This window comes from Gouania willdenowi, chromosome 21 (genome assembly GCF_900634775.1).
Source record: "Gouania willdenowi chromosome 21, fGouWil2.1, whole genome shotgun sequence".
Taxonomy (NCBI): Eukaryota; Metazoa; Chordata; class Actinopteri; order Blenniiformes; family Gobiesocidae; genus Gouania; species Gouania willdenowi.
Genome location: NC_041064.1, coordinates 19942458 through 19961379, shown reverse-complemented (window position 1 = coordinate 19961379; position 18922 = coordinate 19942458). Strand labels below are relative to the sequence as shown.

General features: G+C 39.4%; 1 protein-coding gene across 1 annotated transcript in view; it reads right to left on the bottom strand.

Moving 5' to 3' along the window:
• Positions 1-444: 444 nt before the first annotated feature.
• sh3bp4a (SH3-domain binding protein 4a) overlaps positions 445-18922 on the bottom strand; it is a 40838-nt gene continuing 22360 nt past the window's right edge. The window contains exons 2-5 of the mRNA XM_028436439.1: positions 15480-15692; positions 12736-15095; positions 2256-2444; positions 445-1348 (exon numbers count right to left, since the gene is read on the bottom strand). Coding sequence (XP_028292240.1) covers positions 1124-1348; positions 2256-2444; positions 12736-15095; positions 15480-15603 — 2898 coding nt within the window. The 5' untranslated portion in view covers positions 15604-15692 and the 3' untranslated portion in view covers positions 445-1123. The remainder of the gene's footprint in view (positions 1349-2255; positions 2445-12735; positions 15096-15479; positions 15693-18922) is intronic.

The following is an 18922-nucleotide window of genomic DNA, read 5'->3' as shown; positions in this document are numbered from 1 at the left end:
AGATCGCCTATATCTATATCTATATTAATATAATAGCTTATTTTGTTTTAAAACACTTGTTTTTAGGAGTCGCTGCTTTCACTACTTCTCAGAACGGCGTGAAAAACAGAAGCATTACTGAGTGCGTTCTAACCCAGACCTTCCCATAAACAATCCACACTACAGACCTCACTCACATGTGCTGTCCTTTATAGGAGAAAAAGCCAAAAGTGGCACATATTGTGCAACTGTTTCTTAATAAATGTGCCTATTAAATTAAAATGATCGTATATATCGCCATTTTGAGAAAAAATATCGAGACATGAGTTATGATCCATATTGCCCAGCCCTAGCATAGAGGCAGCAAGCTGTGCAATGTGGTAGACAAAAAAATTCAGCGCAAAGACTTTATATAAGACTTGAGTCTTTTTGGTTTTTTTATTGCTTAAATATATATATATATATATATATATAAAATTTAAATCTGGTTTAAAGTAGAAGAATATTCAAATGAAACTTTCTTTTTGATAGCCAACTAGATAGACTACTATCTACTTCTACTTCTTTGACCAGGTTTTTTTTATTTTAAAACTGATAAATAGTAGAAAAAGATTATTAGATTTAACACTAATGTGAAGAACAAAAATCACATTGCAACACTACAGAATATTTTTTTCAGTCTGAGTCCTTAGCTAATGGACACTGCTGTGTCAATACTGTGTTACATGAAATGACAAGAACCACATTGAGATGACCTGCAAACAGGAGAAGAAAAGATGGCGTTTCTCTTTGATCTACAAAACAATGGCAATAATAAAACACTGGACATGAATTTGTCACATGATCTAAAAAACATCTTTCTAAAAAATGGTTTTCTTTTGGCCTTCGATCCACAGTTTTCAACCACTAGATTTAAATGTTGCTTTTAAAAACACTGTGCTATAACGTGTACAAAAATACAGCTTAAAGTGTGTCTGTAAATACTTGTTTAAGGTGGAAAAATGGGGGCAGTCTACCGATGGTCCCTTGGGCATGAAAGGCTGAAAGGCAACCCACGGGAATAACATCAATGTCTAGCTGCAGCAGAGGCATTGGAGAGGTGTATTTTACACGCTGTACAAAGCTTCAGAAGACCACATGAAGCTCAGATGGCGTAGTCGTCCTGAGCCGCAGGGCTGAAGGCGGAGCTACGCAGGGCGTCCAGGCAGTTGACCAGAATGAGCGTGCCGGTCAAGTGCTTCCAGCGTTTGGTTATGGGGTTCTTCATCTTGTCTAGGCCCATGTGTAGCTCCTGGATCACATCACGGTAGCTGTCGCCAATCTGAGCTGCCCACGTGACCAGGAAGTCGTACGCCGGCTTCCACATGGCCTGAAGAAAAACAAACAAACAAGCTCTGATCTGTTTCTGCTGGAAAACATTGTTAGAAGTTTATACCTGAAATTGCTACTCATTATAAAATGATAAACTCACTATCACCCCCTCATCTTTCTCACATTGTTAACTTTCTCTACTTTGCATAACTTTATTTAAAACAAGAGACAACATGGATCTACAGTCATTTTCAACTCCTTTTTGAAAAATACAACAATCTCCTATCATAACTGGTAGCATGTTTTGTTTATGTTAAACTTGAATGTATTGCATTGGATGCAGTAATAATGATTCTGCTGTAGGGAGAGAATCTGGTCCTCACAGTGACAGCTAGGATTTCAGTGTCTGTGGGATTTAAATTACAGCTTGAAATGACAATCATGAGTTTGGAAAATGCAATTAATCCAAAACGTAATTTCCGCTTCTCTTTTGCTGTGAATTCTCTTTCAACTGGTTCAACTTTTTTTTTTTTTTTACTTTTTGCACTCATTAAAAATAAAGTTTATGTGCAGGAAAGGCGGATGTTGCAAAAAGTAGGAAGCACATGGTGTGTACGGGCCTGACGTCTGCAGTGCAGCAACAATAAAAACACTAAAGGACTGAACAGCCGAGCAGCAGAAATGAGGTGAACCTTTATGGGGAAAAGTATTTACTGTGAGCAACTCTGGGTATTGAATGATTCGGTATTAATCTTCTGGCTTTGGGGTAAATATTAAGTCTGATTTCTGTTAGTTTAGCTGCACCCATGTGTTCTCTTTAATCATAACCTATATTTTAACATTGTTTTCAAGGCTTCTCCTTTTATTGCCTCTGTAGAGCTTTACTACTTATGTGAGTTGTGCACTTAAGCAAAGAGAACCATCTTAGTAAGCAGTGGTTGTAGGTAGCTGATGGTTGTTAATACCTCGTTGTCTACAACTCCATGCTTGTCACGGTGCGGAGCTTCATACGCATCCATCTGTTGGCGAGAAACTTTGGCGAGTCTTTCAGCCAGCTCTCTCCATCGTCCGGCAACTTCCACGGCGGTGGTCAAGAGTACAAAGTCCATGACAAGTCTGGCCACGAGACCCTGGCAGTCCATCTTTAAAAGGGCCTAGAGGTAGAAGATAAGTGTTATACTATACAAAATGCAAAATGTAAAGAGTGATTTTTTATTCTGCAAACTGCAACACAACCTGAACAGAATTGGTATAAAAAAAAGAAGTGGTATGAACCTAGAAAGTAACTCAATAAGTAACCAAAACCTGAGGTTTTGGCTCTATGTGCATTGAGGCTTGAACTTCAAATTTAAAAAAAAGGCTTTGATTGTGGGCGGGGCTCCTGGAGCAGTTAAGACATGCCCAGTCTATACTATAAAATCTCCAAAGAACAATCAATGCTATGCTAACTCAATGCTCACTATACCACTCTATTTACAATTCTCTCAGTCTAATCTACTCGCCATAGATTGCATAGTTGACAAGTGGTAGTTTTTAAAAATGGGCGTGGCTAACAATGTGGTTTGAGCCATAAGAGGCCATCAAAACACCAAAAAACAAACAATCTCAGCCAATAGCAAAATTTGATTGTAATAGCTGGGTTCTTAAATTATTACAACAAAATATGCAAAGTTGAAATACTTTTACTACAATGTCAAGAATTAAAGAAAAATCAAACACTGCTTCATACTAAAATACATTTGTTTTCAGCAGAAAAAAGGGTTTCTGGGTTTAGTTTCTCTGTAACTCTAACGTAACATCTACTTGGATTATTCCAATAACTTGCATCAGTATTGTTCCCTGCCTGCCTCCCAAAGCCCCTCAAAACCTCAGATTTGTGCATTTCTCACATGCTTTCACCTAAGAACAGAAAAGAGCCTTGTGTTCCTTTTTGGTCACATGTGAGAGAAGGAAGATGATTTAGTCACATCTACCACGAGCCTAAGAAGGAATGTCTGGGTCAGTAATTATCAACACTGGTAACACTTAATGTTGTTGTAGGACCATTTGACCAGCTACACATCACCATCCTTAGCTTCGCTGCTCTTTTTATGGGCTTAACTGTTTTATACAGGCAGGCGAGTTCTCATGAGCTACAGCGACTTCCCTGTCACCATCAATTTTACCCAGACGGCTGGGGATTGTGCTAATTGCAAGAACCGATTTAAAACATACAAAGATTAGCTGCGGTGCATCAGAGGTGATTTATTTATTTTTTTAAACTATCATCTGCAGTTATGTGACACCTCATTAATGCAGACAGACACATCTGTATGTTTTACTTAGGAAAACATTATAGAGGAGGCTTATGTTTGTTTTGTTAGATAAGTGTATTTTTGTTTAGGAAAAACAGAAGAACTTTTAACGCAAGCGACTCAGGTCTTCAAACAGTCTTTTCAGTTTTCCCAGTAATCAGGTTTCTACTGAAAAGCATGAAAACAGTCCACAAGTGTCCACAAAGTTTTTATGCAGAGCCCCGACACATTACAAATGCCAGGAATTTATATTTGTGACAAAGTACCTAACATTTCTATGTCACGTTAAATCCCAGTACTAAAAATGGCGGTAACATTTTACTTGAAGTTTTATACATAAAGGCTGACATTACGCTGTCATTATTATGACATGACACCTGCCATTAGCATGAATAAGGAGTCATGAAGGCTGTCATTAAGTGTTGTTCGTACCCTGATCCTTTGTCACCCTAACCCCACCTAACACTAACCCCTAACCTTAACCTTACCTAAGCCTAACCCCTAACCTTAACCCCACCTAACACTTACCCCTAACCCTACCTAAGCCTAACCCCCAACCTTAAAGGTATTGTAGACGATGTTTAGCTTCCGGGTGGATCATCAAGACGACTGGTCCTCCTAATTGTCAATCATGTTTACGGAAGGCCGTCGTACGTGCTTGTGCCCGGTGCGCACTGAGTCCTTTGAAAATGGATTTTCACTTACCGGTGGCGAGTCTGACATAGTGGGAAAAGTGCAAATCTTCTTTTGTAAGGTAAGCTTGTATGACCGATGTCCACGCCAACTTGTAAACAGAGCTGTGCACGAGGAAAACGGGGCTCGTGCACGTTCTCCCACACACGTAGGTGTGTTGTGCATGCGCGTTTTTTTTCAAAATGTGGAGAGGGTGTTTCTTTTTTAAACATCGTCCACAATACCTTTAACCTTAACCCCACCTAACACTAACCCCTAACCTTAACTAACCTTAACCCCTAACCTTAACTAACCTTAACCCCTAACCTTAACCTTACCTAAGCCTAACCCCTAACCTTAACCCTACCCAACACTAACCCCTAACCTTAACCCTACCTAACCTCTAACCCTACCTAATCCTTAGCCCTAACCCTGACTAACCCTAATCCTACTTAACCCCACTAGATCCCTCCACCTAACCCAAAAAATGTCAACATAGCTCCAAAGGTGTCATCATTTAGCAAAAGGTGTCATAATTTACCGAACAACACTTAATTACAGCCTTCATGAAACCTTGTTTATGATCATGAGAGATAATGTCAGCCTTGAGTCTGTGGCTAATTGTTGCGTTCTGTGATGAACGTGGGTGCGGATTGTTACGATATGGTGCGCGGTGTCACGAGTGTGGCGAATGTTGTCAAATGAGTATATACTGTATTTGGTTCCACACACAACGAAATTCATTCCATCGCCACATCTTGAACAGTTCACATCGCTCCACAGTGCTCCATATTCCGCCATCAGGTCATCAGGCTGCGGTTATGGGACTGTTCCCCCCCCCCCCCCCCCCCCAGTGTTTGCATGTAAATGGTCCAGCCCAACGTGTAAACAGGAAGTGTTAGGATGAGTTAAATACAGCACATGTAGCACACTTGTCTTTTATAAATGCACTAATATAAACAGTCACTCTCCATCTGAGGAGCATCAGGAGCTACAAGTGTAGAGGGCTATGATGTTTTCTTTAGCTGTGGCATTTTGAAATCGTGAGGAATGAAGTGACGAGTCGTCTGCAGCGTGGCGTATATAACATTCATGAACGCAGACGTGAGAGAAGCGACTCATAACGCAGCACAACAGAAGACCACAAAGCGAGTCGATCCGTGTAAATCCATAGTAGCCCATGCCAGTACTTGACAGCTTTCGTACTGAGCAACACCGCGCGAAGATGTCACCCTACGAATGAACACAAATACACACCAAATACTTTCACGCTTTGTTGCACGTCAAAACCAATCAGCACAAGGTGACATGAATATTCACATGCTGCTACAAACTCCACGAATAAGGTCAAATTCGTAGCATTTGCGGAAGATTTTTTTGACAGTGAACAACAAATGCTACGTGAGGTTACAAACCTTCTCCAGGAAGGTTGCAGTTTGTGACAACTGTGTCACAAATCACGTAGAATAGACATTCGTAACATGTCGGGGCTTTGTGTAAACCCAGCCGTAGTGACCTGCTGAAGTCAAGCTGTTTACACTTTTACTTTGGTGATGTAAAAATAAAGCTCATTCCTAATTATTCTAGATCATTTCTACCAGCATATCTTTTAACAAAAACTGGGGTCACTGCTGCTTCTTAGTGCAGAGATCATGGGTTCAAGTCCTGTTGGTGGCTACATAACTCAAACGGGTTTACACACATACACAGAGTTGAGATGTTTTCCATTTAATTGTCTCGTTATTTATATGTATTGGGTCGTCTGTGTCACTCAGTGTGTTTTTCAGTTTTTGACTAGGCTTCTAAGTTCTAAAAATAAATTGTTATTTTATCTTCAAAGCGCTAATTAGGGTTGTGATTCTGCTGCAGACTTACAACCTAGATCTCAAAGGGGGAAAAACCCAGACAGAACATAATCTACCACAATGCAAACACACAGATATTCACATTTACACACATCAACGCAAATGTTCTATCTCAGTTTGCTTTAACGATTCTCATAGCTGTCCAAATGTAATAAAGCCTGTGTTAGCAGCAGCACCAGTCGAGTCGCCACCTTAATTTGCCATCTTTTTGTTTTGTTTATTGTCCAATGACAAAAAAAATTGTCTTTATTTTCATTACTTCATTGTCATTAATAAATAGAAATAAGGCACAAAACAAACAAAAAGCCAGTAACCACCCAGCCTGGCTGGTTTCATGATACTAATACCAACACACAATAACATGGACTGATTCAAGCTAAGGATTGAGAAGCATATGGTCTCCTCAATCAATTCCTCTTGCAAACCCAGTTTCTAAAAATAATTTGAAAATAATAATCCTCCAAACCAACTCTCAGTACATCCAGATTGAAATAGTCCCAGTATTGGGCCAAGGTGTCTCTTACTTGCAGACCTAATAGGGTGAAGGTGACTTTAAAGCTCATAGTTGGGCCCCAGTTGCATGTGCAGGAATGTATGGAATGACAGGATATGAGAGAGGCGAGCAAGGATGCAGGAGGTTGGGGGAACGGGTCAGGAATGCGGATGCTATGCTCCAGCAGCGTCTCCAAACCCTGAGGATAAGATAGGAACGAGGCTGCTGACCAATCAAACAGTTCTGCAGCACCTCTGAAGTGCGCCCACTTACTTCTCTGTTGTGGTGAACACAGAAATCTTTAACTTGATCCTACCAAAAACAATGACAACTGAGAAATCCCCAAAATACAGGGTTTTTATTATTTATTTTTATGTTAAAAATGTTAAACAAAACATTTCTTCATGTATTGGTCAAAGGTGAGGCTAAAAGAAGGGAAATAAAACAATTAATTCATCTGTCCCTAACCTAATTTATATCTGCTTATCCTGTTCCATTTTTTAAACTTCTTCATTAATTTTATTGTACACTAAAGAAGTGTATCGTACATTCAATAGATGTGTTCAGACATCTAAGTTCTTTTAACTTTTTGTTGGAGGTTATGAAGTCAACTTTAGCATCACTGACTTCAAAAAGACTGCAAAGCTGTAAAGTCTGTCTTTGGTGTGTTTTAGCCACACTCCCGACGGTCGGAAATATTCAAGTTGCTGTAAATATTTGACGGTTGTGTTGTAAAGAATTTAATGTCACACGTGATCCCTTTGGAAGCTTTGAGTTTAACGTTAAACTAATAAATGTGTTGCAGCAGACACACTCGGCTGCACTGTCATTATTGCAATCTAAACAGCTAGTGTACTCCACAAAAACAATCAGATGAACTCCTCTGCTGTGCTCCACCAAAATGTCAGCTGGCCTGTGTGTTATGGGACCGTTGAGTGCATTTGAGTGTGCAAGCAAGTGTGTTAGCTAAATGCCATCGAGTTTGTTTCACCAGCTCAGCAATCAGCTCTCTGAAGCCCTGCAGCTTTCCTCATCTGCATAAATCAGCTGCTTGTCAAGACCAAGGAAGAAAATTCCTAAAGACACTTTTGTTATAACAAAAATTAAAACTTCTATCGAATCTAAATATACACAGGGGCAGGAACTTTAAGTGCTCTCTCACTCACATTAGTAGAAAAACGGAGAAATCGCAACAACTACTTCAAACCTTTGCCTTCACCCCAAATAAAGGTTATGACAGATTACTTGTTTTGTCTTGTCATCTTATTTCTGTTTTTCCTTCGGCTACAAACTGACACTCAATCTGTCCACTCCAATCTCCTTTTATTATCTTTCTATCCCCTCTTCATTTTCCATCTGACATATTTCACCTCTACCATTTTCAGCCTCAACACTTCATCTTGGCCACGCTAGGGCTTTCCCATTCCATTCCTTTCCCTCATTGCATTAAGTGACTCCTGGCCTGTGTAGTGTGAGCTGCACCCCCAACCTTAAAGATAAAAAGTAAGGAGATCTAAGATTGTGGATACTTGGTTCTGACCCTGAATGTGAACTTGCCTCGTTCCTTAAAAACATAAAAGGGGAATCTCCTGAGGGAAGGCAATCTCTTCTTGCTCAGTCAATTATTCTAAAAGCAGCAACCAACCACACCCTTCTGCCAAAAGAAGCAAAAAAAGAGGTCAAGGAAGTAAAAAGAGGAAAGAGTGTACGTAAATAATAAGGCAAACATCACTGTACAAAAATGGCAAAGCTGAGAGCTGATCCCATCTCCCTTGCAAAAATAGCATTATTATTCCCACCCTCTATCTCTACCAGACTGATCTGACAGAAAATAATTCAGGGGGTCAGACACTTTGCTGCAGAGCGGAGGGAGAGCTTTGAAATGAAAATCCCCTTTTAAGCACTGCGAGAGACAACAAAGGTTCTCGCTATGTGGTCTCCTGCCTTTCAAGGCTTCATGGACTATGCAGCAGTCGCTACACCTGCAGCCGCTTAAAAGCAGATGAGGAAGAAAAGGACAAAAGGAGAAAGAAAAGGACAAAAAGAGAAAGAAAAGGATGATGAAGGCTGCAGTAAAGAAGCTCTTGATTTTTTAGCGCAGTTACAAAACCAAGCAGAAACCAAAAAAACATAAGAATATTTCCCCGAGTGAAAGAGTATGGGTTGATTTTGAGGTTAGAGTGCAGTGGGAAGATTTTATAAACCGTCACAGCTGAGCGTCACGTGAGAGAAACTTCACAGCAAATCAGGAGCGAGAAAGAAAGATAGAGTGAATTATATTTACATTATAATCTAAACCCCCATAGGAACTCGTAGCTGCTCACATATAAGAATGAGATTGCTGATAACGACTTCGCCAAAATTCCCATATTCACAAACAGTCAGAGCAGGGAATGGATCAAATTTCTGGCTCACAGCAAGAAGGACCTGCATGACTTTAACTCCTGGGAAGCCTTCTTTTTGAGACTGTATGTTTCTGTGGGTGTTCTACGGACATCTCTCAGTCCAAAAATTTCAAAAGCGTGGATGTTAGATTAATTGGAGTCATTGAATTGGCTGTAGGTATAAATGTGATTGTCCCTGTGCATTAACCTGATGTGCTCTGCTTTGATGTTAGCTGAAATACTAGGCAATGGTATATTCTCTCAAATCTGTACAAAGTAAAGCAAGCACACAAGAGGAATTAAGGGAAATAGATCTAAATTAACTTGTTCTAAAATGTATTGCTTCAGCTGATGAACACCAAACATTCATAAAATTACAACTCATTGTTATGAATAAATGGTTCATTTCAAACTTAAACATGAAAAAACTAACTTTTGTCTTGCTTGAGTAATTACAAATCACAAAAGTGCAGAAAATAGATTCTACAACACCTTTCACAGAAAAAGAGAGCGTCTGTGATTGGTTCTCTGGGAAGGACAATGAGACGGTATGGATTGCAGGCGCCTGCAGGTCCAAAACTGAAGCTTCTGTTTAGTTTCTGAACAATGCAGCAGGAAACATCTGCTGTCCCAAAACCCAAACACACACAACCTGGATTTTCCCATCATTATTTGACAACAACAACAGAGTCTCCTTAGAAACTAGCTCAAGGAGGTGCGCTACAGGCACATGCAGTTAAATATACATAGAACTGTAATGTTTTACTTAGCAAGAAACATCCTACTGCTGTCCTCTGAGCTACTGAAATACAGAAACTTTAGAGCAGTTTCAGAACAAGCATTCTTTAGACTCAGAATCAGAAATGTTTTATTTGTCAAGTACAGTTTTTAAGACAGCACAAGGAATTTGACTTGGTAGTTAAAATGATCTAGTAAGATTTTGGCCATTGGTGACAGCGTCTGCCTTAATACAGATATGATCGTTTACTGTTGGAACATAAACTGCTTCAGAAAGCAAAAAGCACTTTGCAACAGTTGACAGCTCTGTCACTGGATCTGGTGTTGGTTGTTTCAAAACAAAGACAAACAAAATATTTTCAGTTTGAGTGCAACTGGTTTAAGTAAAACAACCCTGCAGGTTTACTAAAATGACACCACATTTGTACATAGTAAGAATAAACAACTAATTCCCCAATCTTTGATCAATTATTTAACAATCCTAAATTAGTGTGTAGCTCAATCAGCCACAATATAATGATCCCCAATAGAAGAAGAAAACAAAAAAACTTCTTTGATAAGGGTACGATTTGTTCAGAAAGTTGGTTCTTAAAATATATGAAAAACTCTATTATCCAGAAGTAAACATGATGTTATAGCTGATAGAAATGTATATCTAAAATTCAAATTTCAGCTTAATTCATCATGCTTTGGTTATTCTAACATGTTTTTCACCAAGGCACAAAAAGCTCATGACTAAGACCCAAGAGCAGCACACAAAGTTAGACAGTACCTATCCTGACTGCACGTCAGTGCCTAACCAAGGGTGAATTGATATTTTTCAATTTCCGATAGCCTACAGTACCTGTAAGTTTGAAAGTGATTCATTTGGGCTATGAAAAGCACAAAATGCTGACATCACCGCTATTTCCTGGTATGGCACAAGTCTCACTCCGCTGTAAGGCAGGAGGAGGCCACACCCACTCCCGAAGGCACATTGCTGCTCTGCCTCTGGCCCTCTTAGCCTGTGTTTGCACATTTGCAGTAAGTTCCCCAATATGAAAACCATTTATGTAAAACGGCAGATCGCTACACTGCCTTTGGACGTAACCGTGCTATGCTAAATGCAATACGTACATTCACAGTGCATCAGTATATTGATACAGCGTGGTCGCTGTCACTTTTTCTAGCTGGTGGGCGGGATAACACTACAGGCAAGATGACAGTGAGACAATAAACAAAATATCTTTAGAGGAAAAACGACAGCTTTTAAAAGATGGGAGACCAACACCTGAGCTACCAGACCTTCAGCAAAGGAAAGGTTCATACTTTCCACAGTGAATGGTACAAAAGGAAGGATTGGCTTTGTGGATGCTCCTCACTGAGGCTGTTCTGACTGTGGTTGTTGTCATGAGATATATCTTGTTGGGAAAGTATGGAGGCTGCTATTGAATAAGTGTTTTTAGTTTCTTTAATTGTGTTTTACAATCTTAATTTTTTTGTTCGATTAACACTTGCCAGCCGAAACATATGAAGTTGTCATTGATGTCGACATTGGTGCTTTCGATTTGCAACGCCCTGCCTACCCAACCCTAATGCTCATGGCACGTCACTGGTCTTAGATTGATGAACTCAATAAACTCAAGGCTCAAGGACCACATGCCTGATCTTTGGGTTAGGCGCATAAACACAAGGTGATTTACAGCTTATTACATAGGTGGTAGTGACATCAGGGATGCTAGATGCTAGATTTAACGTTAAGATGGACATAATATTGTAAATTATATTGCGGAAGAACTATTTAGTATCATTTTCCCAAAATGGGAAAAGTAAATAGTATAATGCAGATTCAACCAAAAAACCAAAATTTGCTGCTTGTTGTGTTTGTTACGCTATAAATAGTAGTTTCACTATTGTCCAGAAGGAAACAACATAACAAGTCAGCCAGCGTACTGCATAATTTCAGCTAATTTCAGCTTTTCAGCTTCATCTTTTCTATACCACAGTTTTTCTGGGATTTAACTAGTATTTACACTCTTGTCTAAATTACAGGGTTTCTTTCTCTTCATGTTATTTCAGCTGTAGGACAATGGTGACCTCTGAGAGGAACACTGTGATGATAGTAATACAGTAACAACAATGATAATAGTTAAAGTCAAAAGATGCCACTTTAGGTTGTAAAATTGGATCTGTACTAAACAGAACTCAACAGAAAAATGTTGGCAATTGATAGTGATTTTGACTACTTGGTGGCACAACATTTTTGTTGGTAGTAGATTCTAAGGTGTAGAGTGACAATGTAAATGCCAGTGACATCGGCTTTGCATATTTGCACAGTGAGTACAAATCAGCATTTTGGCTCCTTTGAAGAGAAGCTAAATCTACTGAGGCATGAACAGGGCTGCTCGTCTGCAGCAGATAGATCTACTCACTCAAAAGTAAATCTAAGGTAATGTTTAATTTATCTGTTAGTGATGTCACCAAGAATCCTGCTTCAACCAGAGATTCAGAGGGAAAAGAGACAAGCTTTGGTGGGGTTAGAATCTAATAATCATTAACTTATTTAATTCTTCCTTGATGGACTTCAAAATTATTTAAGTCTTGTTTGTTTTCTTTTCCTTCATTTTCAAAGAAAAACAAGTTTAGAAACTAGTAAAGCTGTGAAATCAATCAAGTGGATATACAAGATCAACACATTTTAATTAAACTGCAAACTTTGGGGACAAATGCCAAAAGCTTAAACCCGAAAAAATAACAACTAGGATTCCTACTTAGATTATTAGACCCAAATGCCTGCTTTGCAGCTATCGACTTTGCTGAGCAGACTTAGTAGACAGGAACACACTGTCCTCTTGGATGCAGGGAGCAAACAGACAAGATTTTCTAATTGGCTGAATATGTAAAACAATAAACAAAAAAACAAAACTAAAAAATGGTGTGATATTTAACTTTTATAAATCAATGACTTGGAGAAACGCTGAATCACTACATCACACTGTAATGCCAAGGTCATAACTTACTGTGAGGAGCTCTTTCTGGAAGGATTTCCTCTCTTTGCTGTCTGCATTGTTGCAGTCCTCCTTCAGTTTTTCCAGCACTGACGCAACCCTCTCGGGCTCGCTGTCCAGGTCTGCACGGCAGAAGTGTGTCAAAGGGAGGTTGTTGTATCCAAGGGCATCAGCAAATGCTCGCCAGCTGCCGATATTTTCCATCAGTACAGTCCTCACAGAGGCGTAGATGTACGTTAGGAACTTGCAGGGCTTCAGTATCTGCTCCAGTAAAGATGATGTTGTAAGCTCAGGCCCGCTAAAGTAAATAGGCTTCACTTTCCCAACCACAAGTACATTTTTAGCATGAACAAGACCCATTTTGCCTTGATAATATCCAATGTACCATTCTTTTGTCCACAACTGCCCCTTCAACTTGATCTTCTCCTCACTTAAGAGAGCTATGAAATCTCCCTTTTTGTACTCCAAAAGGTACTGATTTTTTGTTTGTCGAATAACAGTTTTTATTAATTTACCAAATTTCAGATTGTTTATTTTCCTGTCCTGGAAATCAGGGTACTTTGTAGCAATGGCGAGCGGAGACAAGACGATCTTTCCAACTTCCTTTTTCTTTAGGAACCGTCGTTGCACCGATGTCTTTGGGCCTGCTTTGGGTGGTGGAGTTGGAGTCTGAACACAAAACTGAGCCAGGATACAGTCTTGATCATCTTTAACCTGGACTCTTAACGTGAAATCAGAAACATCCTCTGTGTTGCGTGTGGAAATGATGAAAACAAGTCTGCTAACTTTTCCAAGTTTGACCTGAAAGCCTCGCACCATTCTGGCCTGTTCACTTGCCTTTACTTCATAGTTTGCCATATTGGAGAAAACTCCAACTCTAAGGTCTTGAGGTCTGGACAAAACAAACTGGTGTTTGCCCCAAAGCTGCAGGGCAACTGGGGGTGCTGCCTGTGCCTGCTTGCCAACCTCACTTACCAACAATGATTTTGGGGCACAATCATGACCAAACATTGCCACAACTGTCTTGAAGCACGGATGAATGTGTTTGGGACCATACACTCCTAAGGTAATCTTTTTAACCACTTGCTCCCAAACTGTGGAATTAGGACTAATAGACCTGGCTTGTGCTACAACACACACATACATACAAGGTTCAAGATTATCTAGGCACACCTGGATTGTATCTCCGTACATGTATGCCTGGGGAACAGGAGTGTAAGGACCTTCTTTACAATCACTCCTAACACACAAGACTTCAGTCATCTGCCGGCTATCCATTTTCACAACAACAGACACTTTCATCTCCAGGGTAAGGGTACTTTTTGTTTCCATGTTGCTGAGTTTGATCTCTACAACAGGGCTGACGGTGGTACAGCGATCGTTGTTGAGTTCCAGTGGTGGATCAAGTAGAGCTTTAATTGAAATCTGCTGGGTGTCATCGGCCACATGACCCTCAGGTACATGAATGCTGATGTTGGTGTCTGGAAGCTGCACTGCGCCTCCTGAGCTGTCCAACCGACAGACAATATTAGTTTCCACAGGCTGAGTCTGTCCCCAACCTGGGTTCTGACCCAGTGAATCCAAATCGTGGCAAGACCTGGCCAACTTGCGATGGGTGAGCCATGCAGTCCGGAAATCCTCCCGACTTTGAAACTGCTCTGGGGCTGGAGCTTTAAGGCTTCCAAAGAAACCAGTGGAGGTCTGAGGGGTGTCGGACTGTGCCTGAAGGATGGAAAGCTCAGACAAGCTATAAGAACGTTTACTCCTAAAGAATGGGTTGTCCCTGCGCAACATTTGTCCAACCCCAGGAGTTGGAGTTAGAGAATTCAGGTTAAAAATGTTACTGCCAAAATCATTGACATCAGCGATGGTGCTCGTGGAACGGTTAACTGAAGGGGCGAGCATATCAAACAGAAGCAGATCAACAGATTTGTCATTACTGCTCTGATCGAGTGAGTTCTGAAGACCCCCGTTTAGAAATGGATTTGTAGAGGTATTATGTGTTGCAAATGGATTTCCATTTTGGAAGGTGGTTGGCTTCAGGATCACTCCTGCCCACTCCCCAAGAAGGTCCATTTCTTTGGCTGCCTCCTCGTTACAATCTCCTATGGTGTCAATCCTTCCACTGTCACTGAAGGAGGAGTCTCTGATGTTTATTGGCTGTACATAAGCTGCAGGGATGTAACCCATCTCTGTGTTGTTGTGGGCATACCACCACTCTCCTCCCGATGAGTCCAGAACATAGAGGCGGTCCCCTTTTGAGAACTTCAGAGTGGTAAAGCTGGATGGGCAGTAGTCCTTGATTGCTATGACTTCTCTGGCAGTGCCAAATGAGACCGTTGCATCCAGTCTTAAGGCACTGGGGGAGGGAACTAACAAAGAAAAAAAATGTATCAAGCACAGACATGAAAAACAAGTATTTGATGGCAAAATGTAAGTACACAATACACATTGTTATTATACTTAAGCCTTATCATTTATACCATAAGAGAAAACAAGTGTGAATCTCCCCCAAAGCTTCCCTCAATTGTTTAGTTCTTAAAAAAAAAAAGACTGGAGATAATTTTTCAGTGTAGCAAATCCCTAATTGAGTTGAAAGACATTAAAGTAACATGGAAGGCAAAACAAACCTTTAACTTTTAATCAATTGAAGTCTTGGTTTGTCTATGAAAGTGGTTCATAATGATGTAAGGAATCACAAAAATAGAGTTTTTAAAAACTCTTGAAATAGTAAGTTTTTTGTTTAGGCAGCTCACCTTTCACATCACTGAGACTGGCTTCTGAAACCCCTTCGCCGAGGTCTATAAGCGTCCCCTCAGACTTGCAGCGAGGTAGAGAAGCGTTGTTGTTGGTTGTGGCTCGGATTCTTTGAGCAGCCATGTTCAGGCTTGTCAATGCAAACCGCTGGGTGGGTTTGGGCGCCTGTACAGCTCCTTGCAAAGAAGAATGTCAACAGCCTCCCATAGTTTCTGAAAAAGAGAACTCACTTTTAATTCTCAATGCTAGTTGGATGATCATATTTAGTACAATGCTACAGATTACTCCTAAAAAGTTAAAGAACTTGTGAATATAAAGAAAATGTGAATAATTCTGTAGAAAAATAAAGTCTTTGAAATTAATTTCCAACAGAGCTGACAGAAAATCCAAAATATGAACAGATACAGACATGTAATTATATACCAAACATTGGACAGTTAATTAACAGGATTTATAATGAAATAAAATGTGCTTTATTAAGAGGACTCCACAGTAACATCCTCGTGTCCTAGTTTGGCAGCTGACAGGACAATATAGACCTCCAGCAAGACCAGTGATGCTCCTCTCCTGTAATCACTAACATCTATAAACAGCACTGCATTTGAAGAGCTGTTCATCAGCGACTCATTTATCCCAAGGCCTGTTCTGCCTCCAGCCATCAGGGAGAAAGTTAACAAGCATCTTCTTTCAGGTTCAGTAGGAAAAAGCTTTTACGCCCAGACTCTCCAACTCGTCAACAAACTTATCCCCTTTCTACTGATGATCCTTAGCACGTACCTCTCTGCACCACATACCTGGTCTGTTTAATGCACAATGGTCACTTTTAAACAGTAACTAAAGCAATCAGAATGTTTAAAATATTGGTGTGTGATTGTGTTGATTTAATAGGAGAGAGTGTGAGAAAGGAGTACATGAGAGAGAGGACTCCACCCTTTGAATTCTGTTAAATGTGTCTGTCTATTTAAACTCTTTGGAATTCATATTTCTTATCTTTAATCTGAGCAATGAGTTGTGAGTGAGAAACGGCTTTTTGTTTTCTGAATACAAATACTGAAGAAATCCACACACACACACAATGTGTGAACATCGTGTGGCTGCTACAAAAATGCAATGTATCCTGAAGTGACTGCCAATCCTCCCATCCTCCATAAACACAATCTGACCTGACATTTGGGCTTTTCTTTTGTATCCTGAACACTTTGATGACACAACATGACATGTTTGACCCAAACAATCATGGTGTATGCCACTAAGGTAAGAATAAAAATATATACATAACCCAAAACAAACAATGAAAAGAAGATGGCAAACTGCAAAAGGCAAATGTGGGTCAGAGGAACACGCCTTTTACTTTGATCTATAATTCATAACAATGTCAGCGCATGGAATGCACAATACAGGAGGGAGAGGCTTCGGATATTGTAGCTTCCCAATGACACACTTTGACAGCAACATTTTCACAAGTGAATCTGTTACAATAAAGACTCCCACAGCTCTCCATGACAAACATTTTATTTCAAGGTCATCATCTTTTTCTATTTCTGTTCTTTACAGTTTACTTTAAATGATAGAGAATAAGGACCTATTTTTGGTAACGCATGGTGGTTAAGTTACACCCCAGAAGGGTCACCAGTCTAAAGCAGTGTTAAGAATCATGTTTAATCAAAGAAAAAGTCTTACTGTGATGTATTTTTTATATCGGGTAAATTATTTATAAAATTATAAAAACTACATTTAAAATTATGAAAATAAAACATGTCAGTACAAAACATTTTTCATTAGTTAAATTTTTTTAAGCATCAGTCTTAGACCTTTAAAAATTTGATAAAGCTATTTTACTGCAGTGAACGACGATAAGCAGAAAACAATATTTGTTCACATCTTTTCTGAGCCTATTTGTTCAAATCAAAACAATGTCACTGTACAGTGAGTAAAGTGGTTAAAAGGACAACTTTTGTGCTTTAAGTTCCACTTTTGTCTTTTTTCCGCTCGAAAACAAGTTGTCGCGTTCCTACTTCCATATGTTTAGGGTTTGAGAGGAATTAGTGTGCAGTATCATACTTTTAAAACACCAAATGGCTGGTTTTCACACAGTCACAAACAGAATGTTGGTAGCAAAAGCAGCAAAGAAACCGATACAAATTGCATCGCTATCAGTAATAAACTTACAACCAAATTGAATTGCTCTAATTTAATTAACCAAGTATTCTGTGCCACATGAGTAATAATAAATGAATAATATTCTTGTCTGCATTTGTATTTAACTACAATATTCTTTAAAAAGTATTTTTTATGGTTTGTGTGTATACCGGATTACTTAACTGGAAACAAATGTGAATAAAGACAACAGTAGATTACGTTTTAAATATTCTTTATCACTTTCAACCCAAAGAGAATGGCACTGGTGTATTACTTATTTATCATTCCAGGAGAGCACATTTTTAAAGCAGCAGGCTGCCTGCATTGTCGCTGGTTTCAAAGAATTTATAGTAAACATTTACAAAACACGATACATTTGTACATGAGCAATGCAGCAGGGCCTTTTTGGGTCCTGTGCACAAGCCTCTTTATTTTTCCAAAGCACAGAGCAAACTCTCCGATAGTACATAATTTAGCTTTATGCTTTAAGATGTTAAACCTTCTGATAAAGGTCTGACGGCAGTAAAGAAAAACAGCTTTTAACCCACTTGTTTGCCGTTATTTGGTGAGTGCCGTCACTTAATTTCCTTTTCTTTTTTCAATTTACATTTAATGTTTCTGATACAAATGTGTGTTTGCGCGTTTAACATCTAACAATAAGACATTTAGGCTTTTGAGAAATAATGTTCCATAAATATAGAAAAAAATTGCAAACTGTTTTTTTTTTTTTAAAGCACATTTATTCCACTATGTTTGTGTGTCCAAAATGACACATTTTTGCAACAAAATCTATGTTACTTCAATGGTGTGCGTGATCTTAGTTAACATGCGGTGAACAACAGCACGACGTCTGGAACTCATCTCTCTGAAACAAGACGAGATGAGGGGTGTGTGGGTGTAAGCTGAGGTCAGATGTAATCTCTGGGTAGTCGTCAGAAAAAGCAACAACCAAAACTTAGCCTTGCATTTTTAAACTCAACATCGAAAAACAAGAGTAGGTGGAGGCCTTCTGGCATACAAAGTTGAGAAAGCACAAATAAAGGCTTCATCATGTAAATCCCCACGTTGTCTGGTAATAGTACATTCTGAGAGGCCATAATGGTCCATAACAAGCTTGCGATATGTCAATAACTCCCTGTGGAGGAGAAACATGTCAGCTTCTATAAATGTCTATGGCAAAGATGGCTTGATTATCAGATTGTGTCAAGAAAGAATGTCTAGCTAAAAAAAAAAAAAAACTCCAGAGTTACTGTTTTTAATAACTGTAAAATTTCCCATGACATTCAATGAATATTTCCTGATG